At 44.3% G+C, this 27,938-nt stretch overlaps 1 protein-coding gene across 1 annotated transcript in view; it reads left to right on the top strand.

Annotated features, from left to right (window-relative positions):
* Positions 1-27,938, top strand: part of Ildr2 (immunoglobulin like domain containing receptor 2) — a 59,615-nt gene that overhangs the window by 11,689 nt on the left and 19,988 nt on the right. Inside the window, exons 4-6 of the mRNA XM_028864481.2 lie at positions 6,208-6,540; positions 7,320-7,439; positions 24,970-25,026. Of these exons, the coding sequence (XP_028720314.1) occupies positions 6,208-6,540; positions 7,320-7,439; positions 24,970-25,026 (510 nt within the window). The remainder of the gene's footprint in view (positions 1-6,207; positions 6,541-7,319; positions 7,440-24,969; positions 25,027-27,938) is intronic.

Here is a 27,938-nt window from a genome sequence, read left to right as displayed (position 1 = left end):
GGATTTTTTTCTTTTCTTGGTGTTGCTAGAGCTTAATGAAGTATTTTAAATACGTCTGACAGGATTAAAATACTCATGGTCAACTCTTTTCTGGAGACCAGGAGACAAAGTACACGCAAGATTAGATAGTCTGAGAATGACGACTCTTTCCTCTGCAGATGTACTACCTGTGAGCGTTGATAGCCATGTGGTGCCTCCTTCAGCCTGTGTTCAACTTTTTAAGGGATTTTTGAACTTTGCAGGTGTGCTCTGTACCACACACACCATCCCCTGCTCCTCCTCCTTTGCTTTTCCTTACTTTCCTCTGCCTCTCTTCAGTTTTCTGGAATATCTGCCTTAGTTTGGAGGGTGGAACTGATTCTTTCTGTGCTGCTAAAATGATTAAGAAAACTTCAAAACTCAAGCTCCTTAAGTTGACACAAGTGCCTGATCTTTCCTACTGCTAGTGCCCAAGCTCAGAACATCAGGCTTCCCACTGTGTGCCAGAACCTGAGCTCAAAATGCCTGCCTTCCCACTGTGTGCCAGTGCCTAAGCTCAGAACGCCTGTCTTCCCACTGTGTGCCAGTGCTTTTTCCCATGTTTGCCACACCTCCCTCAGTGCTTCTCTCTGGCTCCAGGAACACCTTTCAGCTATGTGTCCTTTCATTATAGACAAAGGATGAAAAATGTATAGCTGGAGTGTACATGGGACCAATCATGGATAAGATCTGTCTTTAAGTTTTATTGTGTGTGGTGGGGGGGATGGGGGGGTGGGCGCGCGTGCCTGTGTGCGTGCGTGCGTGCGTGCGTGCGCATGTGCACATACCACAGGTGTATGCGAGTGCCCCTAGAAGCCAGAAAACGGCATTGTATCTTTTGCAGTTGGAGTTATGGGTGGTTGTGAGCTGCTCACAACTGTGCTCAGGTCCTTTGGAAGAGCAGCATGTGCTATTAATGGTTGAGCCATCTCTTGAGACCTGTGAATGAGATCTTATATCATACCAAGGCACTGAAATTTGGGGATTGTCTCCTGGAGAGAATGAGGAATGAGTAGTTTTCAAAGCAAGAAACTGGAATGTTTGATAATGAAACTGATAGGGATGATATAATGTGTTAAAAAAAAAAAAAAAGACCGCTCTAGAAAAAATGTGGAGCGTAGGTTGTGTTCCAAGTAGGGAGGCTGCTCGGACACTGTTCTCATACACAGGCGGTCATGCTGCCTATGTGAAAGGATGGTTAAGAGCTGTGGAGCCAGTCAGCCCGGGCCTCGGCCTCACTGTCACCTGCTACCCTGATGTCGTAGACAGGGTACGCATATTCTTGGAGCGTCAGTTTTTCATATGTAATAATTTCATATGTGATAATAACCCCTGTTTTATAGGCTTTTGGAAGAATTCATTAAAATGCTAGTGCCGCACAGCCATTACCTGGTAGGAGGAACTAGGGGCCTGGTTATAGTAGGAATAGGGAAAATTCAAGTTTGAGAGGTGTTTAGACTGAGTGACTAGCTGCATGAGGTCAAAGGCAGAGAACAAATCATCAAAGCTAAAGTTTTCACCTGGGGTGTATTAGTTACTTTTGCCTCACTGTGACCACACTTCCCAATGACTCACAGTTTTGTAGGGTTTCAGTTCATCATGGAAGAGAAGGCATGGTGGATAGTGCCATCATGGTTTCAGATGGGACTCAACTATGCATGATGGGACACAGGAAGAATACCCAAGCCTTTGGAGAAGGGGCTGCCATCGGGGTCTGGGAAAAGCAAAGGGAAGTTTTGGGCAGGGCAGTTAGGGTGCAAACGAGCACACCAAAGTGGGAACAGTTTCTGTATGAGGCAAACATAGGATGAGAAGAAGAGATGCTGTTCAGTGGGCACAAGGAATCCTGTCTCTCACCCTAGACGTTAGGGTTGGGGCCAGAAAAGCAGTTCTAGACCTTCATCTTCTTGTGAGGATGGATTCCTGATGAATGGGGCCAGAGCAGCCTTGGGAGTTGAATGGTACTCACCTTACCATTGGAAACCTACAAAGTGGAGACAGGAATTGTCATTTTTAACTTTAAATTTTAACACTTACAGTCCTCAAAAGTCTAGTAAACTGACACTCAGAACTCCTGGTCCTGTCCTCTCAAATGACCCAGTTCTGTCTTCAGTACAGGGTCCCATTGCACCTGTATGTGCATCTATACCCATACAGTGTGTGCACACATACACACACATACACACACATACACACACACACACACACACACACACACACACACACACACACACCTCTCTATTCTGACTTCAAGGACATAAACTAGTGAAGTGATGAGCACAGCCAGACACTATCCCCGTGGAACTCCTAATGATATATTCCAGCATGCTTGTATATAATCCAGCTTCTGCCCATTCTGCTTTTTTCACACTCAGCATCTCATACCTGGCTATCTGCACTTGCCTAGCTTGGGGACCACAGCTCCACAGAAGCCAATAGATACTTCTTGATAGTCACGGTAACAAAAGCTGTGTGGGAGGCCACAGAGACTTCCTAGTGAGAACTTACTCAGGGTCAGAGAATCTGAACTTGCTTTACCCAGCAGGACTGTATAAGGAGATGATTTGGCCACGGACATGTTTACCAGGTGTTTGGAAGGGTCTACACTTGGCTGTACGGTGTGCTTTGATCTGGCAAGGGGGAGGTCTTTTGCCTTTCCCATTGGCACATTATTAAAAGCCCTTTTCAATAAAGGATGAGGCTGTTGGGTATTGACCCAGGCCCTCCCAAAGCTATCCTGAGTTTCTGACTTTCTTCTCGTCGGCTAGGTCTCTCTTTCTATCATTTCTTAATTCCTCTCTCCTCCACCTAAGAACCCTTCAAAAGGTAGAAACAGGTCGGAGCTGGACTCCCACAGTCTCCCACAAAGCAGCACTTGCTTCTTTTCAGTGCTTAATATATATCATCCGCTACCATCAGTATTTAGAAAAAAATGTCATTTAACCTTTAAACAACCCATAAGACTGTTACTATTATTATGGTTTTACTCATGAGAAATCTGAAGCTCATGAGTTGAGTAACTTGCCGAAGGCTACATAGCTGGATTCTAATTTAGGACTGATTCCCAAATCCAGGCCTTTAACCTCCATGCTGTAAAAAGGCAAATGTGTCCGAGAATGTAGTTCTTACTCTTTGGAGCATGAGTTTGTGTGTCTATCACGGAAGAAGCTGAGAACTGACTAACTTCTATTAATAATTGATCAAGAGGGTTCCATGGCTTGGCTCGCTCAAATGGCTGATCTCATTAACAGAGAGCAGAGCTGCTGAGGAGGTCATTCTCAGCAATCATCTAATGAACAAAACCCCAAACTTGACTCTTAAAAAAAAATATAAGAGTACCTAACATTTAAAACCTCAACAATGCTTTTATGGTGCACTCTTCCCCCTTGCTGATTTAATTACCCTAGAGAGGCTAGGGACTGTGATTTCCTCAAGCAGAGTCTCAGCAGGGTACAGAGCAGAGAACTGGCATGGTCAAGTGCGTGGTGTATCCTGGCAATAGTGCCTGTGTGTCATCCAGACGCAGAGATTATTAATTGAATCCATGTCACCTCTCTGCTCCATTTATATCTCCTGGAGAACTGGAATATGAATAAAGATTCGAAGTATTTCAGGGCCAAAACTTGGTGCTGTGTAATTTAAGGAGTAACTGTAAAGTAATATATGTTCCTATTGTAGCAATGTGAGTCAGGGAGAGTGAAATTAGCTACAGCAGCATTTGGGGTGGGAGGTTGCAACTGAGCTTCCAGATGGAATTGTTATTTACCCCTTGCTGGGGCTGGTCCACGTAATGTGGGTATGCATGCGCAGACCTGATGATAGGAGATGGTCGTTGAGATGTGGTGGCATCGGAACAGGAAGCAAGGACAAAGGTGAAAATGGCGAGGGGGGTTGTCACGTGAGATCTACTTCTCAGGGAACCTCTGTTAAGTCTGTTCCTTGAAGGAGCCCCGTGAGATATCATGTTCATGTTGTGTCCCTGGGAGAAAGCATTATGATACTTACTGGGTAGGTGAGGAAAATGAATCTCAGATTGCTACCCAGATTTTAAGGCCTTGCTACTAGTATGTTGCCAGATGATATTCCAAGCCCTTCCTGTTTGGTGCCAACACTATTTTAATATACTATGCGATCTATGACTCACTTACTACTTCCCTCTGCAAAGTCCTCAAAATTCTCATACTAATAGTCATATATTTGCTCATCCATTCCTTTATTTATTCATGGGTAGCCTCCAAGCGCATGGCTGGTCCAAAACACTCTCTTGTGTTCACTACCAAATTCCATGGAATGAAGAAATCATTTTCTCATAATGAGAATTAGGGCCTGTGTTTCTCACTGTGCCTCTCATGGAGGAGGGATACGGGTCTGGAAATCAGGAGACATGAGTACATTTTTTTTTGTTTGTTTGTTTTTTGTTTTTCGAGATAGGGTTTCTCTGTGTACCTTTGTGCCTTTCCTGGATCTCACTCTGTAGACCAGGCTGGCCTCGAACTCACAAAGATCTGCCTGCCTCTGCTGGGATTAAAGGCGTGCGCCACCACCACCCGGCTACATGAGTACATCTTACTCTTGTCAAGGCTGCTTTGGTAAGGAGGCCTGTGCCTAAGAAGTGTGTTTGAGCTATGAGGGTGAGTGCTGTGTACTGTAGACACAGAGGAAAAGGTTATCACCAAAAAGCACCTTTCTCACCTGTCTCACTGCAGCAGTTCTAAGGCAAAACCTTCTGCCTCATGTTGGGTGCGGTGGTGCATGCTTTTAATCATAACACTCGGGAGGCAGAGGCAGGTGGATCTCTGAGTTTGAGGCTGGCTTAGTCTACAGAGTGAGTTCCAAGGCAGCCAGAGCTACACAGAGAAATCCTGTCTCAAAAAGCCAAACAAACAAACAAACAAACAAAAACAAAAACAAAAAAGAAAGAAAGAAAGAAAAGAAAAGAAAAGCCTTCTGCTCCAAGCTACCTGAAGTCAACTTGGCGATTCTTGTATTCAGCCCGGAACATTTTCCATATACCTTTATACTCCTTTTCTCTGCCTCTCATCGCAATTCTTCCCCCTCCCCCTCCCCGCTTTTTTTTTTTGCTTCTAACACGTTTCTAGGCTCAAAATTCTAGACTCTCCTATCACTTAGGGGGTTGTGTTCTCATTGCTTAGAATTTCTAGATTTTATTAGTGAGTTTGCACAGGCTCTTTGTCTCTCCAATTTCCTTGGTCTCTCATTCACTGTAATTATCCCTTCTCATCTTGTTTTCGTGTCTTTTCTGCTTTTGATTACTCTTAAAAGCCGTTCAAGTTAGTCTACTGCTTTGGATCTGAGATCTCCTTTTCTTGGAGAGACTGCCTTTCTCCTTTATTTCTTCCCCTTCGCTTGGGTCACCATCTGGAAGGGATGTCAATGGCTCTTGAAGTCATACTTCCTGATTTCATTGTTATTTATCAGGTATTTTCTCAGCACCCCTGGGCTTCCTAATCCAGGATGGCAAGACAATCTACTATGCTTTCCTGAAAGGGCATGGAAAGAAATCCTTGCAGAATCGCTAACAATAACTGTGTACACAAAATATGTTGCTGACGTGAGGGAGGAAGGGACAAGCCAGTCAAAGGATGCCTTTTGAGAGGCCTTTGGATTCCGTTTTGAATGATGGAGAACAAATTTCCGAGGGAAGTGAAGCAAAGCCTTCCCGAAGCAAGGATTATCATGTGCCCAAGACCTGGAGATGTGGACTAACATGGCTCACATTAAGTTGTTGGTATTTGTGAGACTCGGTGCTCACACAGAGTTATGTCAAAGGGGTGAGGCTGGAGGCAAGAAGCTAGCTGATTGATATTAGAATGTCTTACCAAGTGTGGTGGTTAGATGAGACCTAGAATAAATAACCTGGGATACAGCCTCTGGGCATGCCTGTGAGGGTTATCCGGTTTAGGTTGTGGGTGGCATCATTCCCAGGGCTCGGAACCCGGACTGTGTAAAAAGAAGAACACAAGCTAAGCGCACACAGTCATCACTCGGTTTCGTGACTGTGGGTGCGGTGTGACTGGCTGCCTCGCGATCACCGTGGCCGGGAACCTGAACCTGTGAGCCCAAATGAGGGCAGACCAAGGGTGTGTGCGGAGCGATGATGTGATCACGTGGTAAGAGGTGAGGCCCGTGATACGGATACGGCTTGGACGTGTTCTTTCTGTTTTGCAGCCATGGTCGAAGGCCTGCAGGTCACAGTGCCCGACAAGAAGAAGGTGGCCATGCTCTTCCAGCCCACCGTACTCCGCTGCCACTTCTCCACATCCTCCCATCAGCCTGCAGTGGTGCAGTGGAAGTTCAAATCCTACTGCCAGGACCGCATGGGGGAATCCTTGGGCATGTCCTCTCCCAGGGCCCAAGCTCTCAGCAAGAGGAACCTGGAATGGGACCCCTACCTCGACTGTCTAGACAGCAGGAGGACCGTTCGAGTGGTAGCTTCTAAGCAGGGCTCCACCGTTACCCTGGGAGATTTCTACAGGGGCAGAGAGATCACCATAGTTCATGGTACTGGTGCCCTTGGTCTCGACCCAGGGAGTGGGAGGGAGGTCAGCCTTTCAGCTCCTCAAGGGTCTGATCTTGTGGGAGATGGGATGCGTCAGGAGTCCCGGCGTGTTGCTCTGGATGACAGGGAGGGGAGTGTAGACGATGGAGTAGGTCCGGAACACAGAAATAAGTCCCGGGGTTGCCTTTCAGAGCCTGACCTCCAGTCTTAGAGATGGTTTTCAGGACTATTTGAAATGAGTTTTAGTGGAAGAACCTGAGGCAGACATTCTGTACCTGGACATTGTCCTTCCTGCCCTTTACTGGCCCTGAAAAGTGGACTTTCCTAAAGATGCCTTTCCTGGGGAAGGGGTGTGTGCATCCAAGTACAGAGCCAGGTAGAGGAATCAATTCCACCCTCTCTCCAGTTCCCTAAAGCTTTAGATAAGAAAATGTCACAAATCTCATGACCTATTCAATCATTAAATTATTTGAAGAAATCAATTTATTTCTAGGAACCCAGCCAGAATTATTTGGGAAATTACCCGATTCTTAGGCGCCATTGTAGGCCTAATTCAAAGCTATCAACTACTCCTGAAAGTGGAATGGAACTAGATCTATTTGTGGCTGTGCTCTGCTTCTCTTGCCTTAAGGATGCTAGTTTGTATTATTTTGTTTGAAATAAAGCGAGCATTTTTCCAACCACTCTCCAGGCAAAGGAACAGAATTGTGTAGATGTCCCAGAAGGGCGCTCTTGTCCCAGGCCCCATTGTTCAGTGCCTTTCTTCCTTTTGTGATAACAGATGCAGATCTTCAGATTGGAAAGCTCATGTGGGGAGACAGCGGACTCTATTACTGCATCATCACCACCCCGGATGACCTGGAAGGCAAAAATGAGGATTCCGTGGAACTGCTGGTGTTGGGTAAGTGGAAACCAGGGGCAACGTTTTCATCTTTAGCCTGCTTGCATTGTGTCCTCTTCCTCCCTGCATGTATTTGCAGATGGCACGCATGGTCTTCATCTTGTGTGCACAGACAGGCCTGCTGTAGGGGGTTCTCTTTCTGAGTGGTAGCTGTTTTATCGAGTCTTGCTTCTGGAAGGCTATGACTCTTTCTGGAGCATTGTCAGAAATGTTTCTCATTTCCTCAACGCCCCTTTCTTTCCTACTTTCATCTTTAACCCTCTTTCCCCTTATCCTTTTCTCGTCTTTCTTATGTGGCAATTAATTGTTCAAGAAAATGCCAGAGGCCTTTGAAGTATGGTACAGCCTAAAGAGAGATCAGAACCCACTGGTGTGCAAGCACGTCTGAAGACCCGGGAGTCTTTTCACACTCAGTTGTCTCTGCTTAAGATAATCAGGAGGCAAGATGGCTGTAAACTGGAGAGTCTAGTAATAAAATGCATCCCATAAGAAGAGCTATTTAGACCTGCGCTAGTTTAACTGGAGGGGGAAGCATCTGAGTTATTTTCAAGCAAATACACCTTATTAATATTAACTGCTTCATAACTGGAAACTCCTTACTCTGGCTACTTTTCCTCTTGTGGATTGGAGGAATATGTTAGCGGGAAATGGTCTCCTTGAAAACTGAGTACATATTTTGTGTTTTATAAATGTTGGTTAGATCAAACAAACAAACAAACAAACAAACATAAAAGTTTAGATTAAACCAACATAGAAAACAAGAAAAAAACCTATATCAAGGGGGATATAGGTTTTTTAGGGGGAAAAAAATCATTGATGATGTACCCTTTAAGCCATGATTCAGAAGACATTGCGTTTTTGTTTGTTTGTTTGTTTTTCTTGTAGCCTCTAAAAGTTAGCTGACACTAATTTGTGGGAACATGCAAGGATTCCTTGTTTGAGAGGAAAATAAAGCTTAAAACTGATTTTTTACCCACTCACTGTGAGAAACTCAATACCCAAGGATAAAGGAGCATTTTCTATTTAGAATTGTTAGTTGTTTGTCATGACTTTGACAAAGCAATTGCTCTCATGTCTCAGTCTTACATTTTACAAACTGAACTGAGGTAATACTGGTCTTCCTTGTTAGAAGGTTGATTTAAACATAATCCTTAGGGCCAACTTATAAACTATAACTGCTGTGGCTTGTAGGAAAATGGAAATTAGAAGAGTAAAAGACTTATTATGTCAAGAACACGGCGAGGCAAGACTTGAGACCTGCAGTGGCTTTTTACATCAGACAGAGTCTAAGAGATACATTGTTGACTAATCTCAGGACTCTAACAGCCGAGTTTATAGGAACAAGAAGTTAGTTTGAGCCCGCAGTTAGATAATTGTGAGCACAGCGATTTGACTGAGGCAGCCATCTGTAGAGAAGCAATTGTGTGTGTAGGAAAAGGAGGCCAGGTAAAAAAACCACTCGAGATAATTTGGTTCCACTTCAGCAGATGTTGGGGGAAATGGATGGAGGGAAAGTTGTACCATCTGAGGATGAGCTCAAATACACAGTGGACATCCCTCTGGATTAAGTCCAAGCTAACTGTGGGGTGAGGATGCCGATCTTGGGGCCAAAAGGGGTCAGCAGATGGTGAGAGAAAGCAAGGCTTGGACGACAGTGGTCACCAGTGATGGGAGGAGAGATGAGGAGCAGAAATTAGGACTGCCCTGAGGAGAACCCTGAATGAAAACGAGGAACAATGTCATCAGAGCTCTGCCTACAATCAGGGCTTCTACTCCGATGCGCCCGAGGGACACATGCCGCTCTGTTCCGCTCCACACTAATTAGAAATGTCCAAACTGCGATAGTTTTGCCATGGACAATTTTGGGCAGTAATACTTATGTTAATTATTTAAAGGAATTGGTTTCAATCTATGAAATTTTTTGAGTGCTTTAAAGTACTAAATGCAAAATTCTGAGTCTTTATCTTTGACAGCCCTTCATAAAAATTTTTCAAAATACTGTCACATTTAAAGAAAAAAATTAGTTGTTTGGTTGTTATATTCTGCAAGCCACTTTGTTTGACGGTCTTTTTTTTCTGTGAGAGCAGGAAAGCAACCTGATTTCTCGGTTCTCTGTTAAAGAATAGAGTCGCCTGGAAAGATTTCTGGGGTTCACAGTTTGCTAATTACAACAACATGAACTAGTGGTTATTGAATTTTCTGTGAGGAATGGCTAGTGGGTTCCTTCTAGTAAAAAAGCACTTGAAGACCCAAGGACTTGTTTTCAAACATTTGGAATGAAGTTTTGTACATGAGGCATTGGAACCTACTCTGTATGCCTGGCAGGTGGTTCATTAGTGGCAGGAGAGCAGAGCAGGGGTAGGAAATGGAATCCGCCAAAGCACAGATGAAAGGTATGAGATTCTGAACCAGAACAGGAAATGGAGACACCCTAACAACAGTTCTGAGATCAAAGCAATCGATCTTGGGGCTGTATAGAAGGCCGTGAGAGAGATAAGCCAAACAGGATACAAGGATTTCTAACTAGGTGGGTAACTAGCCATCCCTTTAACTAAGAGAACATGGTGAGCACGCAGGTATAGAAGCAGAGGGATGAGTTTAGTTTTGGACATATAGAATTTAAGGAAGGCTCGAATGACAATGATCACCAGTGACCATTGTCACCACAGGTCACTGATGCCTGTGGGACACCAACAGAGCTCTAGGGTCTATGTTTCATTAGGATATTTTTCATAGATTGAATCCAGTTTCTTTGAGTAAGTAACGTAAGCAGTGTTACCCAAAATTGTCCATGGTAAATTGCTCACTGACAATTGCAAATGTAAGTCTGGAAATCAGAGGAAAGCAAAGACAGGGGACAGTGGGTTTAAGAATCATGACCAACAGACAGGCAGAGCCATGTGAGAGTAGATGAATCACCCTAGATACTTCTGTAAAATGAACAAGGCCAAGAATAGAGCCCTTGGTGGTGTGTGCTGGTTTTACCTAGTGAGAGCGGTAACACCGATACTGGATGTGTACTTGTCTTCGATTCCTCACAAATCTCAGAGTTCCTTGGTAGCACTGAATGAGGGGCTCTGCAGAGCCAAGGACCAGTATCTCTCCATGTTTATATCTAAAGACACTTTAAAACGACAAAGGGCAGGAGCTATAGATGGTTCTTACTTTGTGCCTCTTAAATGTTACTGAATACTGCATGTGTCTTTGTTGACTTGACTGACACAATAGACATCTACAAGTGAGATGAGATGCTTTGACTTCATGGGTCACAGTCTTCATCTAGGTATTTAAGTAATTATTAGTGATGGATCCATCAGAAACTAGGGTTCAAAGTACTGGTTCTGGTGAACTGAAGCAAAAAAAAAATGCATTGGAAGATATCAAAATTGAAAAGAGAGCTAAAGAATATACCCTTTTGGGAAAGAATTTATTAGCTTTTACACAAACATCAGTGACTTTTCTGCCCAAAAGTTTATTTCCACATTTGCTGTAGTCAGATGAACAGTTCCTGTCCAAGTGGTGGCACGTGGTTCTAGGCTTCTCTTTTGTTTAGCTCTGCTGTGTTGGAGACTTTTGTCCCCAGCTAACGGAGGAGTGGGGATAGGGGATGAAAGTGAGAATGGATGAATGGTCATCTAGGGCTTTTTAGGATCTAGATCTGGTAGTGACATGGAGCACTTCTTTACTCATTTTGTAAACACCCCAGAGAAAAGTAACAGTTGTTAACATAGCACTTATTCTCAGCACTGTCAGAGATGCTCCAGGGCTCCTGGGTTTATGCTGCAGGAATTGTTGAAAAATATCTTTAGGGCTCCCTTGGTAGAAAAAAGGAAAACCAAGCAAACAACTTAAATGTTATTTTCCATTCTTGTATTTTCCCAACAAAAAACATTAGCCTTAAGAGAGAAAGCACAAACGGTCCATTAGGTCAGTTGTCCACTGCATGGGAGATCAGAGCCTCCTGGGGGTAGTGTGCCCCAATATAAAGAGAAGGAATACAGGAATACCTCCTCCTGCCTCACCTCCCCCTGGCCAAGTAGGTATCAGCCAAAGTGATGGCAGCATTGTGACCACCACTAATGTTACTATACTCTGAAATTAACTCACAATGCTTTCCTGTAATACTTGTATGGGGTAGGAGAGTAGAAATTATTCCCTTCATTTTCCAAATTAAAGAAAATCAATGCCCTGCTTTTATGATTGCACACTAGTTTTTAGAAAGTGTTGATGATTAGACCCATTGTCTTGATCTCTGACTTTATCTGCTTTCACAGTACCACAAAATCCTATGTGTACTGAGACACTATGGATTAAGCTATGTATTAAAAACTGTGGTTGCTGCTAGGGGGTGTAGGTCATGATTTCTACTTGCCCTGGGCTTGTTTCCTTGATTCTCTACATTTCTTCCTTAAACTCTGTATAACCATTGACCTAGGCCTTCACTTCAAAGGCACAGTTGCTCTGGTCTCCATCGAATACCTCCCTGCAGAGCATGACTCACCACCTTCTCACCCCATACACCTGAACCTCCCTCCCTCAGTGGCTGTGGATGCTTCATTTAGAGGTTTCAGAAATACCCGAAGATGTGTGATTCATGGAAACCGGAGGACAACCACTGCTTCGACATTAAACAGGAAAACCATCCCAAATACCCTTTGCTGTCTTTTTGATGATTCAGAGGGTAAAGTCTTTCTGAAGTTGGAAAAGCACACAGTGTTTTGGTGCTTTGAGATGACAGAGACAGATACCTGAGAAATATTTAGACAGGGTGGATGATGGTAGGGCTGTCCCAGCAGACAGTCACTGAAGTTGGGGGTGTCCAGAAATAATCCACCTGAGGTTAGACATTGGTCTGGGATCGGTGGCAAGGATTGGCTGTTTATAACCTGGAACCGTGCCACTGTTTGGTTAGGAATGAAGTTCCCTGGGGCAGCTCCAGCTGGCAGGAAAAAGACTTCACCATTTCAGGAAGGCTCATGCAGGGAAGTTATTATTTTAAAATCTAAAAGCAGCTCCCCTTGTTCTTACTTCTTTCTATGGACAGTCTAAGGGCCTGACCTTTTCTCTCTGATGTCCCTGGGGGAGGCTTGTTGTTTAAAGCCTTTAATTTTAAAAGGGGGGACAGAGCCTCTGTGGAAATGAGGCTGAGCGAACACTCCTTCCTCTAGCCTGGCATTAGAATAAGAGGTCATGAGCCAAAGGGTGCTTAGGTTCAAGCTAAGGGAGACATTCCTAATGGTAAATAACAGGCTTTTCAAATTATTATAATGAAATTATGGATGGTTTGGAGAAATCACAGAAACTCCTTCTCTGATGAGCTTTAACACATAGAACAAGTTTAATCCAGGTTGCCTAGATACAAGGATAAACAAAATGGCATTCCAGAGACCTTTCAATGATTTTTTTTTTCTACTCCATTTCAAAGACCCCAGATTTCAAAATTAATTCTCCATAGAAGACAATTCCTCCAATACCATTCAATGCTTTGTTTTTAATACTGTTTCTGTCTCAGGGAAAAAAAAATGATCATGCTTATTGATCATACTTTAAGCCAAACAGTAAAGAACAGAAAGAGAAATTATCCCTGAAAAGCCCACTCTTTTGAGCTGTCATGTTTTCCACAAGTATTTTGATTGCAAAGGATGGAGGCTCCAATGAACTTAGGTGCGTCTTTTTGTCTTAGGTACCAAGCAAACCCCAGGGGTATTCCCAGCTTCGATCAATGAGTCCTGGTGGTGGATCAGTGGGCCAAAGAGCTGGTCTTTCCTTGCCTCCACCTCCTGCTCTGCTCCGTCCTCAGCATCATTTTCAGGCAGGCTCTCTTCACATGAAGCAAAGAGGACCCGGACAGGCCCCTGCCTCCGTCTACCCCGGGAGGATAGAGCTCGTCTCTCTGCAGACTTCCTGCAAAAGCCCTGTTGTTGAAGGGATACAGTCAACCCCCATTTGGGGCTGCAGAGGGAAAGAGAAGCAGTTTCCTAAAGGAAACCAGGCAGTTGTTTCCAAATGAAGACGAGAGGAATGCCAGGCAGGCAAAAACACACACTGTTAACATTTTGTGGAATTCATCATCAGTTTCTGCTTCTTTATGGGCCAAATGTAGTGCTAACTGAGGAGGCCAGAAATAGGTGTGCTCTCAGCAGGTCCTTGTGAGTAAGCACTAATTTGGGATTGATTTTTTCCCCCGATAAATACAATGCTGCAGAATTACCTTTGTTTTCTTGTCATGTTCCTATTATTTCTTCCATCTCCTCCTGTGGCCTACCCAAGAGTACAGCATCTATTACCTAGACAAGTGGAGGAATGGGCGGGCATGGATTTTTTTTTTTAATTCAAGCTATTCACAGTCCTATGTCTGATATAAATAAACGTCTCTGTTCTGTTCACTGGTATTTTAAAAAGCCATTACGAACTGAATAAGTAATCAATGAAATTTTGCGGGGCAGGGGACATCTCCCACGAGGTGACTCTAGGGATATTTAATGGAAGTATTTCCTAAGATTGTGAAGGAATGTCCTAGCACCCACCCCTGCATTCCTGCAGTTCCAGTTTGGACCCTGTCCCACATCCCGGTGATTTTAGTTCAGGCTGTTCAGAAAGGCTACTTGTTGCCAAGACTCCCCCTCCCCCTCCTCTCCCTCTTTGCCAGCCACAGCCTGGTGCTGCTAACCAAGGAGATTTGCCTATTAGAAGGGCCTCAGCTCCCAGAGTTCCCATGGCAACAGCCTCCTTGGAGGTCTTTGTTGCTTGCTAAAACTTTGATCTCAGAGAGTGGCTGCGGCTGTTTCTCTCTGGAAGATTTACAAACAGAGGAAGAAGGGCAAAAGAATTGGAGAAGAAGAAAGTTTACTCCTGGCAGAGGGAAGAGAAAAAAAAAATGAATTACAGAGAGAGCCATACTCTGGCCATAAGTCTGGAGAGAACCTTTGGAACATCTTAGGGTCTGGGCTGTGCCCACATTTCATTTGTAGATTTGACCACGTTTCGGTGTTTTGGACTCACCCCTAGCAAATATGGGAACATCCTACTTCAGCACACACCTGCACCTTCAGGATTCCAGGGGGGCTGAGACAACCCCACAGACTCCCATGAACAGAGGGACAGAAAATGAGGACTGGTTTTTTCTAGGCAATGCCTTGATCTCTCTCCTCCAACCTCTTTGGCCTAGCTCTGGCTGGCTCTGCCCTAAACTTACTTAGACAGCTCGGTTATTCTGGTTTTTATAAGAAATGAGAAAATGTGTTGAAAGGATAGAGGAGAGAGAAGGGCCAGAGGAGTTACTCAGGCATCAGGAGGAGTCCTGCCTCCCCTTAGTGACTGTAGCTGGGAGGAGAAGAGATATGATTCCTTCAGAGATGTGGGGCCAAGCCTTCCATGCTCTGAAAGGACTTCTCTTGGCTTCAAGAATTCATTGCACAACTCCAGTCTTGCTCGTTGATAGACACCACAGAGCGGATCAGTATTGCTTCAATTATGACTTCTGTTTAAATGAGGCTAAAAATGTAATGAGTATTTTTAGTTGTATTGGGACCCCACACCAGGAAGATACAAAATACATAAATAGCCGTCTTGTCCCTATTAAAATTCTGTGTCTTTTGTGAAGGTAAAAGTTACAGTTTGGCTGTGATGGAAGAACCGCATAAGAAAACCTTAAAGCTGCGCTTGGATAGTAAGCATCTAGGCCGCTGACTCACAGCAGAGGGGTGATTTGCCCTCTGGGGACCTTTGGCTGTCTGGTTTTACTCGCCACACTCACCGGGAGTTATGAACCCGGTGAGTCCAGCCTGGGGAAGCTTTGGAACCTCCCTAATACAGGCCGAGTCACTCACACTGAAAAGCGCCAGTGGTGGTGGGTAAATTCCTCTCTGGATACGGGACATGGTCCAATGTGAAGAGCAGAGGCTTGGGGGCCAGACAGCCCTGGTGTGCTGATATGAACTCAGTTTCCCCATCTGTGGAAGTAGGAGAGGGGTCATAAACGTTACCCCTAAGACCTATTGTTGTGACTAAAAACTCAGCAGATCTTAGTTTCTCCTCCCACCCTGCCATCCTCTACATGTCCCACCATCCCTAATCCAAGGGAGCCCTCTTTAGGGGCATCTATGTCGGGGGCTCCTGCTGAACACAGTCCATGGGCACTTAGGGATTTAACGGGCCCCTTGTAAACTGACCCATTAGGAGCAGACTCATATTTTCTCAATAACACCTGAGCCCCATTGGCCCAACACCCATTTTGTCTTTGGGTTGCCTCATTTTGGATGCTATTTGGAAGCTTCCCCCCCCCGCCCCCCATTTTCTGAGAGGCTGGCTTTTAGCTAACTACAAGGACTCGATTGTAGAGCTTATTCAGTGATGTCTAGTGGCATTTGGAGGAGACCCATGACTTGGATTAGGAGCTAACTGACTGGGCCTGGGAAGGCAGTGACAAAATTTATAATCTACACGAGGATACACTTAAGAGTGTAAGGTGAGGGGGAACGCCAGGAGTCATTTATGGCAAATCCAGGCTCAAACACGGGCATTTTCCAGAACTGGTTAATGGTGGTCGTCCATCTCAAGAGCCTCCTGTGATCTGAACAAAACAGAATCCTGTCCGCTCCCTTTGGCCAGCCCAGCCCTTACAGCTTGCTGGCATTTCATTTATGAGGACTTAGGGATGTTACGTCTCCCTTCATTTCCATAAATCAAGCATTGCGGCCCAGCGAAAGCATGGTGCCTTCACGGTGTGGTAGTTGGTTGGAAAATATATCCTAAGATTTCTGACCTGTCACAGCTTTTCACTGCCCTGCGTCATTTAAGAAAACAAATGAGGCCTGGCAGGCACTCTTCATGGTCCCCGGTCCCTCATCCACCAGGGCCAAGGCTGGAGCTGAGCCCCGCCTCCCCTCCCTCCTCACACGCAGCCCAGCTCACTATTTTTTGCCTCACTTGTTGCTCATCCCTGTGGGAGGAACGGGGACTTCAATTAGCGTGCATTCCTGACCACCGCGGTTGCCGTGGTTACCCCGGGTGGCGCTGGAGCAGCTGGGTCAACCCGCGCGCTCAGCTCGCTTTGTGGTCTGCAGAGCCAGCGCCCGCCAGCGCGGGGGCGGAGATGCGGGGCCCCGCGCTGGAGTGGGTGGTACTGGGAAATCGGCTCAGCCCCGGGAGGAAAGAATGGTAGCCCCTCAAAGCCGGTCAGGAGACAGTTCCATTTTCTTCAAAGCCAGCTGCCGCTATTCAAGCGTGCAGGTTTGGTTCAGCGGAGAACTGTGCCTCGGATTTTGTTGAATTGGCTTCCCAGAGAGGGCTCTGGGAAAGGGTCCATGATGGAAGCCCCTTACACTGAGAGAGGGCTGGCCACCAAGGAAAGAGCAGGAACTCTGGCCTTGCATGACCTCTCTGTGTACCCTTTTGGCTTGCTGTGACCTCGGGGCCTCTCCCGCCCTCCCCCCAACTCCGCCCCCCCCCCCCCCCCGCCTCCCGCTAAAGAAAGTGGTCCCTGAATATTGGATGTAGTCTTGGGGGTGGGGGTGGGGGTGGAGGTGATGTCTTTGTGCTAGTCTGTTTCCAGCACAAATAAGTGCAAGAAATCACACTGGTCCTCTAAAACTCAATTTCCCCCTTCAGTGGCATCGCCCCTTCCTCATCAATTTTAAGTCAGTCTGGTTCTCTTTCGCATTTCACCTCAGACCAAGTCAAGCATGCTGTATTACTAATGGTATTTTCCATCCATTCACTCTCACAGGGTGGGAAGTGGGATCACTGCAGCACTTTGCACAGCCTAAGTACCTTTGCAATCATTTTTATTGTTGTTTATTAGTTTGCAGCAGCGGTGAATGCCTTTTAATTAGATCACACTGTGTTATGATGTATCCAGTAATCATTTTCTAGTTGCCGCTGTAAGAGGTGCCCAGAGTTTCAACCATCTCCAACATTTTCTACATCCAAAAATTATACTTTCGTTATATAAGTAGAGGAATTCCAGATGCAGTAACTGACTGCAGCCATTCAGTCCAAATGCCAGGAGACGAAGAAGAGCTTCCTTTATATCCCTACAACAAGGATAAGCCAAGACTGGTACTCAGTGACATCATGAGAGCAAAAGGTACAGGTGGAGTAAGTAGTCCTATTCCTGGCTTGAGTTTTAGGCAGCTATACGACTTTCTTTAGGATTCTTAACCTCTCTGGTTTTTTTGGAAACACCAGGTGGGAGCTGTGGTATGGACTAACCTCTGTGGTCCATTTTTAGCAATAAAATATGACTTAAAATGTGTAAATAGAAGAAGTCAATGCCTTTGACCAAGCTTACAATCCACTGCCAAAAATCTGGAAGCATTTATTACCACTTAATTGCAAATGATCCAATAGTAATCATTTTACAGAGAGAATTCACCGTCAGAATTATTCTCCTCTAAGTCTGTAATTTAAAGTGAACTAAAATATAAAAGACACAAAAAGAAAAGATAAACACACGAAATGCTTAAATACACAGTTTATAAATATATGTAAAGGAAAGGGAGGCTCTATCCACACTTGTGACAGATAGTCATAAACTATATTTATTGGAAGCATGGTTGCCATGGGAATATAGAATAAAAGCAGGCATGTGTGTGCCCCTGGGAAATTTCCAATATATTTGGCATTTTAAATAGCCATAGAAACAACCCTTAAAGCATAGCCATAGAAACATCTTTACACATACATACAAGGTCCAGAGGAAAGCATCTGCTGTCCTCAGAGATGGAGGAAGGGAACGTTTTGGAGGATTTGGAGCAGAGCGCGCAGAGGGTGGGTACAGTACAGCCCTGAAGACGGATCCAGGGCATCTAAGGAAAGCTTGGAGCAGATGACGCCGAGATGTGCACTAAACACAAGGGGGAGCAGGGAATTGCATGGAACTGGAAAGGCATTTGCTGTCATCCTAACGAGAAAGTTCACTCACAGAGTATGTTGGCACACCTGAGAGCATCTCTAGTGATTTTACTCAAAGAAATGGATAGAGGTCACTGTGTTCTGGGCATCATAAGGATGGAAGAAGTGCTGTTTTCCCACCCTTCCACGAGTTTCCCAACACCCTGTCTTTGCCCATTGTGTGCCAAGGAGCCGGATTTAGTTTCTGAAAACAAGTTTGTAGGAAATCTAGAACTTTGCCTTCCTTTACACTTGGAAGGCTTGAACTATCAGAACTTGAATGGAAGTATGAAGGGTATGGACATAAGCGATCTTTTGGGGTAAAATTTATATTCAGATTACATCTCTATAATGAACTCTTCGAAAATACACGAGCTTGCTTTATTTTCACTGGTGTGGAGTGGGATGGTGCTTCCCGACTCTTAGATGGCAAGACGTTCTGCTGGTTGGAGTACATTCTTGGTTTGCTGTACATTGAAAAGTGCTGCGTGGATGCTTTGGCAACTGAACGCTTCCTTCATACTTCCTATTAAGAGCCTCCTGGATTGGGTAGAAGCCACTATATTGAGCAACGTATCAGAAGCCTAGCTAGAAACCCAGCCTACCAAACTGTGGGGACTTGCTATTGCAAAGCCTCAAAGGATCCAATGGATGGATGGTGGAGGGGGTCCTGGTACTGGGTTGCTGAGATGCTAATCTTAGGGCGTAGTCCTTGTTCTTAAGGGGCTTCCAGCCTGCTAATGGAGGCACACGTTAAGGAATCAGGGCCGAGAGATCAATGTTCTGCTGAAAGTGTGTGCAGTGTTCCTGGGGAGCTTGGCAGAGGAAGCATCTTATTGTAGCAGCCATCCAGGGCTCTGTCCGAACATATTTTGGAGTCCTGTAGACTGAGCAATAAGTGCTTGACCAAGGCAGTTCAAACACTTGTTTTGCTAAGGAAAGCAATGAACTTCTAGCTCGAGGGCCCTGGCTACCAAGAAAAGAAATTAGCACCCTGGGAGAAATGCCACTAGGAAGTGAACTATGAAATGTACAAAGACAAAGCTATGAAATAGAGACGTAGAAAGTGTGGCAAGGACTGTCTCTGGCTAAAGCCCCCTGACCGGATGGATCCTGATGTCCAAAACACAAAGGAGATGGCCACCAGGTCAAAACACTTGCTGAGCAAGCATGAGGACAAAGAATCTCGGTAAATGCCAGCTGAACAGACTTCTTATAGTCCCAGCACATAGAAGGCAGAGATAGAGGACACCAGAGGAACCTCTCTGGCTAGGTGAGCCAAATCAGTGAGCTCTAGGCTCAAGGGAGAAACCCTGCCTCAAAAAATAAGGTAGAGAGCAATTCAATAAGATGCCCGGTGTCAACCTCTGGCCTGCATGTGTGTGTGCACACATGCACAGATACCTGCACACACACATGTGCCCAGGCACATCTGAACATATACACACACACACACACACACACACACACACACACACAGGCATACACAGTCCAAGGAGGCTGGAAAAAACAGACATAGCAGGAAGAAGGTCCTTTGAGGTTAGTAAGTCTTACAACGACGAAGAAGCAAGTGACTAAATTGGAGTTCTTATGTTGGTGTTCGAGCTTCACAGGTGTGGCTAAAAATGAGCCTCACAAGCGACTCTGCTCTGTTGCCGCTTCCGTCTCCACCTGACAAAATATACACATCTTTGTTTGAGTGAATGAATGAATGAGTGAGCTGGGGACATTTGGAAGAGAGCTGATTTTCCAGGAATATGTGCAAAAAGCTCAACTGGGGATACTTGAAAGTGGCGATGTGAGGGAACAGCTGGATTTGACAATTAGGAGGTAAGATATGCAAATCGTGCATTCACAGTGCGTGTTTCTACTCTGAGCGTTCAACCCAAGGACCACGTGTGACTGTGGGGTGTAGACCAGCATGCTACGAAACTGGTGCTTGTGTGTGTACATGCACAAGCTTTTGGTGTGCTTGATGCATTTGGCTTATTCATGTGGAAATTTCCTTGAAGGAGTGGATTTTGCAAGCCTTGCAGAAAACTGAGTGCTTACATGAAAACCATATTTTCTACTGATCGCTTGAGCTTTGATTTGAAAAGAGTAAATATGGCCTTCTATCCACAGGGTCTGCTTCCCATCTTTCCCTCAGACATTAAAGTGACTTGTAATTACCTCTCTTAAGCTGAATCCTGGGAGAATAACAGTGATTCGCAGGCATGGTGAAGCGCTGCTGAGACCCAGGGTGTATTTATCGATATTGTTTCCACACTCTCAAGAGCAGACCTTCACTGGATGCGATAGAATAGAAGAAATGATAGCGCATTTCTAACTGACAGGAGTAACATGTCTTAGGAATTGTTAGGGAAGGAATTGGAAGCAAAATGGTTTTCAGAAATATAAAGATTCCAGCATAAATTCAATTTTTAAAATGCTTTTCGCTCCAATAAAATCAGAGTCGCGGTGCAAAAGCCAGAGAGCTCTGTACCCCCGTGCTGTTGATATAGTGGTATTGTCTGCTGTCTCCAAACTCTCGCTATGTCTTGAATTCTAAAGACATTTAATTTCGCTCACTTCACTGCAAGACTCTCTCACCCATGCCTCCCTGGGGCTAACTCTACTCAAGTGCATTATGGGAAGCCTTTACCTCTGGAAGCTTCAGCTATTGACTGTTGCTTCAGGGAAAATGAGAAACTTGATGTAGACCTCCCTGTTGGAGTGTCAAAGTTTGTGAATTTTCTATGCGCATTTCTGATACATTCCCTCTTTAGCTCATAGTTTTCAGTTACAAAAATGAGACAGGTTGGAGTGCAGAGTAAAGGTCTCTTCGATGTTCTCATATGGTGCCCATTCTGGTTCCCCAGAAGGAAGAAAGGCAAGGAAGCAGTGTGTAGTACTGTTGTTTTGAAATCTTAATTTGAACGCTGGTAACCAGAACTGTCATTCTGCATGTGAAAGCAATGTTAGGACACTGTCAGGGTAACCCAAACAGCCTATGGGGAAATCCAGCTCTCTCTCTCTCTCTCTCTCTCTCTCTCTCTCTCTCTCTCTCTCTCTCTCTCTCTCTCTCCCTCCCTCCCTCCCTCCCTCCCTCCCTCCCTCCCCCCCCCAGTGTGTGTGTGTGTGTGTGTGTGTGTGTGTGTGTGTGTGTGTGTGTGTGTGTGTGTGTAGCTTTGGAGGTTGAAAACTCATGATCCCAGGGTTCTGTACAGGCCACAGACATATTTTGTTTGGCTTATCCACTATTTTAAAAATATACGAATTAATTTGCTTAATGTTTTAAAATCAGAATATTTCACCATCAAATCTGGGGTGAACGTGAGTAGAGGATCACCTAATACATTCCACTGGGCAACTGTTGGCTAGAGTCGAACAGTAGTGGCCCCCTAAAGACACTGCAGTTTGTCACCCCCTCCATGTTCTCAGTTGTCTCACTCATAGCCAGCTGTGCTCACTTGCATCACCAGCCTGTTCCTATGCACATCTGGGTTTGAATCCCATTCACTGAGATTCAGATTTGAGAACTAAATATGGTGACCATATCATTAATTGTCCAAATGATGATATTTGCAAACAAAAATCAGTGCCTGTTAATAATTACATCAAGGCCATGGGCATAAATCAGGACTCTCTCAGAACAAAAAAAATCAAGATATACATACACCCTTCCATCCCAGTCCTTCCATCTACTATGAGAAAGCTGAGACCAGGAAAGGGAGGGATTTGCCTGAAGGAGTTACCAAGTAAATCAATGGCAAAGCATCCCGGGCCGCTTTGACTCATATCCCAGTGTTTTTCTGATATAACAAGTGGAATAAGTATGAAAACCAAATCCTCTTTGGCTATATGGATGTCTTATAGTTAATAGCTATCATAGCCAGATATGGTGACACACAGTTGTAATCTAATCACTCAAAAGGCAGAGGCAGGAGGATTGTGAATTGCATGCTAGGCTGGACTATATAGCAGGACTCTGTCTCAAGGAACACAAAATGAATGTATGAATAAATAAATAATTAAAATGTATATGCACATATATATGTAGACACACCTATCCATCATCTATAAATCATAGAATTAAAATCACGAGACAGCCTACAAATTGGTAGCTTATGTAAAGAGTAAATTTATGTTATGATTCTAACTAGTCATGTGGCCCACAGCACACCTGGAGATGCTTTAAACACTGGTAGACAGGAGGTCTGCAGAATGAACATAAGCACAGTTTCTCATTTAACTAGATACAAAATCATACACACACACACACACACACCAATTGTCTGCAGGAGGGAAACACAACAAAATCTACCATTAAGCATCTGACAACAGTTTTGTTAACAAACCTTGTCTATTTCTCCCTTGATAATTGCCTATTATATGGTAATGAATACTAAGTATGTGTGAAAGAGATGTCTAAGATCCAAATTTCTTAAATCCTTGACCATCTGTTTATTCCCTTGTTGAGTTTCCAAGGCATATTTTTAGAGAACATTCCGGATGAGATCAGTGTGTGCTTTGAATCACGTGCTCAGATTTTGGTCCCAGACTCCATCTCATCTCTTACCTGGGGAGTTGTGTAAGCGTTGAAGAGCGCTTCTTAGTGTTTTGTGAAGGCAAGGGCCAAAGTCTAGCATGAGAAGTCTCTTTCGGGACACCTTTCTTAATGCCCGCTTGGCTCTCCTTCTAAGGGACCTTGCAAGCCTCAGGGCCATCTTCCCACACCAGTTGTGCAAAGATGGGGGTACAAGGGGAGAGCCCTTCTTGTCAAGGCTTGCCGCAGCTGAGCTGGCCTAAAGCATCAGCCAATGAGAGTAGTCTTTTGGAGTACACATGTAGCTTTCCAAATGTGGACCCGTCTCCCTTCCAGGAGGCTTGACCAGGGTGCGTGTGACCATGGTACCCTCCTGCTATTGTGGACAGTCAGAGGAACAGGGCAAGCAAAGATGCTTTTCCCCTACTCTCTACTGTCTTCCCCAGTTGCTGGATCCTCCCCCAGTGACCCAGAGGTGCCTTTCCCGCTTTGACCATTGTCAGAACTGCTTTTTCATAGACCTCCTTGTAGAACAAGGAGCCAATGACTTCTAGACTCAAAATGTAAACCACACATTTTTGATTCCTACACTGGATCTTAGCCAAAAGGCCAGGAAGCAATACAGTTGTTTCTCAATGAGCAAAATCCATGGGTGCAAGTTTCTTTTTTATATGGAAATAGTTCTGTGGATGGATGGATGGATGGATGGATGGATGGATGGATGGATGGATGGATCAAAGGTATAGTGTGCATTGTGTGTGTGTGTGTGTGTGTGTGTGTGTGTGTGTGTGTGTTCAATCTGGATTAATGGTACTTGTAAATATACTTATTGTTGCATCTAGTTAAATGAGAAGATTCATTTGTATTTACCACTCAGAATTCAAGGCTGCCAATGTTTTAAACATCTCTAGGTATGTTGTGGTCCAAGACATTAATTAGATTCATAATGGAAAGTCATCTCGGGTATAAACTACAACCCTGCAGACCTGTAGAAGTATGATGTTCAGCAGCTATATGTGGTGACCGAGCCCTTGAAATGACAATGTGTTGTGGATACTGGTGTAAGTGAGGAAAAAAAAGATATTAGGTTAATTGTTTCTGTTTGTTTGTATGTTCTTAATGTAATTGCTAGAAAAGCTAAAATCACCCATGTTGTTGGCGTTGTACTGTCATTGAACAGTGCTATTCTGGAGATGTTTGCCATGCACCAAAATGAAGGAGGATTCAGTTGTATGCCTTAGATGTATCACAGTAACCTTTTATCATCACAAGTCAGAGACAAAGGAAGTTTGCTAATGTGAAAACATGCAGAGTAGCTTCTATAAGGCAGGATAATCTCCTCCTTCACATCTTCTAGCATCTTATTTCCTGTGCAGCTCTTTGCTTCCCAGAGCCCCCAAGAAGCACCTGCTTTGACACCAGCTTTGAAGCTTCTAGGCAATATCACACAGAAGGCTCTTGAGTACATACACCGCCAGCTGTGGGTGCCATATGGAAAACCCATACCATATACATATGTACAGAGTATTTCTGAAGCCAGAAGGAGTGTAGAGGAGTGTGTAACCAGTCTAGCGTTATCTCTTCATTGCTTTTGAACATTTTAATCATTGAAATATCTTTAAGCCATAAATAGAACCGTGTAGCTAGTTAATTCTAAGTTAAAACCAAATATGTACTTTTGTTTTCATGTGGACATGGGACTGTGTATGGATTGTATGAAAATGTAGATGGAATGTTTAGATACAGATGGGTTTGACTTTCCACTGAAGTGTGTGGAGAAGGCTGTGTGAATGCACGGAGATGAAGATGGTGTATGTCAGTCTGCTCAAGCAGGGTTTCTCACATGGAGGCAGAGATGTCCTCTTCCTATAAACAGTCAGAGATAAGGTTCCTTTTCTGCTTCCACCTAGCCTTCCTTTGGATGGCTGCCAGAAATGCTTGCTTATAGTTATTGCCTTTGACTGAGCCCGGCCCCGATGCATCTCTCCTACCACCGAGCATACAGAGCAACAGCCATACAAGGTCCTGGCACTGGTGGGTGCCAGAAATTGGGCTGCATTTTCTTTGGAGTAACCTCTTTCCTTCTTCTTTTCCTTCTACGTCTTCTAGGCAGGACAGGGCTGCTTGCTGATCTCTTGCCCAGTTTTGCTGTGGAGATCATGCCAGGTATTCAATCATTTAACTCTTATTTGCTGTCATTTCATCTGCCTGCTTCTGCATTAGTCACTAATTACTTGTTTGATTGGGGGGAGGTACATTTATCTGTATAATGTTTGTTGTCTTTTTCTAGGATGAACTAAACCCCTTGGATAAGCCTTTTGTATGCCTTCTGTTCCTAGGCCCTCAATGAATAATGGGAATTAAGAATAAGTGGAGACAGGGACCTAGTCCCTCGGTGTCAGGCATGAAGCATCATTGCTTATCTTGAGGCCCATCTCAGTATTTCACCTGTACCCAGATAGTTATGTGTCCTTAAGTATTATTTATTTGTATTCTTTATTTCCTAAATTATATGCTTTACTCACTCACGATTGTGCAATCATATTACACGGAAGTACCTTTTGTAACATTACAAAAATCTTTTTTTTTAACTTAGAAAAGACATGTTCTCCTTCTTCCTGCCAAACCTTGTGTTCACAGACCTGTATACTTGTATATTTAGACACTGGAAATCCCTAGGCATCCATAAACCATATGTCAAGTTAACTTGCCCCAAATACATATCTACATCCTTTCATGCAGCTTCGGGTGAAGGTACCAGCCATACAGACTAATCCGGTGCTGCACCGTAGCTTGTAGTTGAAGGAGACTCAAGGAGAATGAAAAAAATGACCTATAGAAAGGTTTGTCTCCATAGAAGGAATAGCAAAGTATAATTAGCCTTGATTTTTGTCAGACTTTTAAAGTCTTTCTAATAGCAACAGAGAGATATAAAATATCCCTGGCCATTGGTTTTGGCTTGATTGAAATCTTAAGAAATGTCCAGAGTCTTCAAAACCCAGCCTTACTAATTGTTTTCTATGAATTCATCCAGACCTTTATCTTTAGCTGGCTGACCTACCTCAGACTTTTTCTTTATTGATGTTGCTCTCAAGAACACAGAGAGACATTTTCATTGTACCACCTTTAGCAAAAGTTCCCTCAATGTGTAAGCATTTATTTACACAGGTAAAAATGTCACATATAATGTTTCAAAGTAAAAATGTGTCTCTCAAGTCCAAGAAAGAGTTTCTGTATTTTATATCCAGTCCTGTTCACCTCAATTTCCTTCCCTTTGACTCCAAGAACCCTTTCACAGATTTATTTATTTATTTACCTGTTCATTTACTGAGATGGGGTCTTGCTACTGTAGGCTTTGGCTCATCTGGTATTTGGTGTGCATCTCAGGCCAGCCTTCAATTCATAGCAATCCTTTCTTCTGTCTTCCAAGTGCTGGGATTAGAGTCATGCTCTGCCAAACCAGGCTCAGATAGAATTCCTTTGTTTCTCAAATATAACCTGCTGGTCTTTTATCTTTAACTGCTTCTATTTCCCTATAGTTGACCTAAACCACCTCAGCGACAAAACTCCACCGTCTTAAGTTATGTTACTTATAAGGCCCCGTCTAAAGCCTCGTGCTATCTATTACCCTCAGCAGGAGTGTCCCCCACAGAGTTCAAGCCAGACACAAAGGCTTCTCAGTCCCTAGTTGAAGAGAGGTTGGCCTGGACTTGAATGTAGTGCAGATGGATAAGTGGGGGACATTCAGAAAACATGAGCTGTTTGTTTTCTCTCTGAGGAGCTGATGTTCCAACCAAAGGTCAAATGATTCAACCACTGTCATAAAACTCTTTCCATGTAAAAGTCACGTTCTCAGGTTTCCAAGTGAATAATTTGTTTAATGGAAGGGGTAGTTAATAACCAAACTTAAAGAAAAACATTGTGTACTGAACTCATTATAGAGGGATTTTGAGTGGATGCCTTTCAATCATTTTGGTCTTTTAGCTTTTAAAGAAAAGCATGGGTCATACCAGTCTGTCCAGGTCTCCAGGGACAAGGTGGACTCTTCCCAAGCCCAATAGCATGACATTGAGACAAGTCACCTGAGAGTCACAAGTCACTTTTATGTAAACCAGATAGAATTTGCTGCCTTTTAAATCTTTTGGATGAGCGAATTAAGGGAAATTCATGTTCAGTCTCAGACAGAGCTATGAAAATTATAGAAGCTGACAAACACATTAGCCATGCTCATTTCAGCTTGCCATTCATCAGCACCCCGAGCCACTAAATTCTTGGCTCTGCTGGCTGGCATGGTCATCTTGAGTGTGATCAAACCAAGCCCCTACCTTGGAGGTGGGGCTGTGTCTTCTCTATTTGAAACTATGCCTCTTTTTTTTTCTCACTAACTGTGGATAGATATTGAAGTTTAAGTAAGAGTTTTGGATCTCTGCCCTGGTGCTAATCACAGGGAAGGTGTCTCGGGAAAGTAGATGAATACACACTGAGCCTGGACGACATAAAGACCATCTACGCACACCATGGAGGCACATAGCCTCCCTGCCCCTCAAGATTTAGATTTGCAGATGTTGTTTATTTGTTTGAGGTCTCACGTTGTAGTGCAGGTTGCTTTGATCTTTCTGTCTCAGCCTTCTGAGTGCTGGAACTTTAGGCATGGATCACCATGTAAGGCAAGAACTTTTAGCTTATAAACAATATACTTCATTATAAAAGATAAGCATTTACAGAATCCTCATTAGAAGCCCAGCACACAAGACACTCCCCTCCCCCAGATTTTGTCCCACCACTTTATTCTGATACAGTCAGTAGATGAACCTTTTCCTCCAGTCAGGAACCCCAAAGTCTCCAGTCACAGGGCTGGCTATTCAGTGTACTTCAAGAGATACAGGTCGCCTGGCTCTTTTCTCTAGGCCCTAGCATATCTCCCCCTGAGTTCTTCATGAGTCTGGGGCCCCTCCATCCTGGTTAGACACCCTTTCTTCCCCAGGTCCTTCCCACTCACCTCTTTTACAGGGAGACACCCATCCGTGTATGCCGTGCCCTGGAGGGAGGGCTACGTCGAGTAGATTTCTTTGTGCATC

Source organism: Peromyscus leucopus, chromosome 15 (assembly GCF_004664715.2).
Source record: "Peromyscus leucopus breed LL Stock chromosome 15, UCI_PerLeu_2.1, whole genome shotgun sequence".
In the NCBI taxonomy this organism is placed as follows: Eukaryota; Metazoa; Chordata; class Mammalia; order Rodentia; family Cricetidae; genus Peromyscus; species Peromyscus leucopus.
Note: the sequence above shows the minus strand (reverse complement) of the source record. Positions and strands in the feature narration are given on the sequence as shown.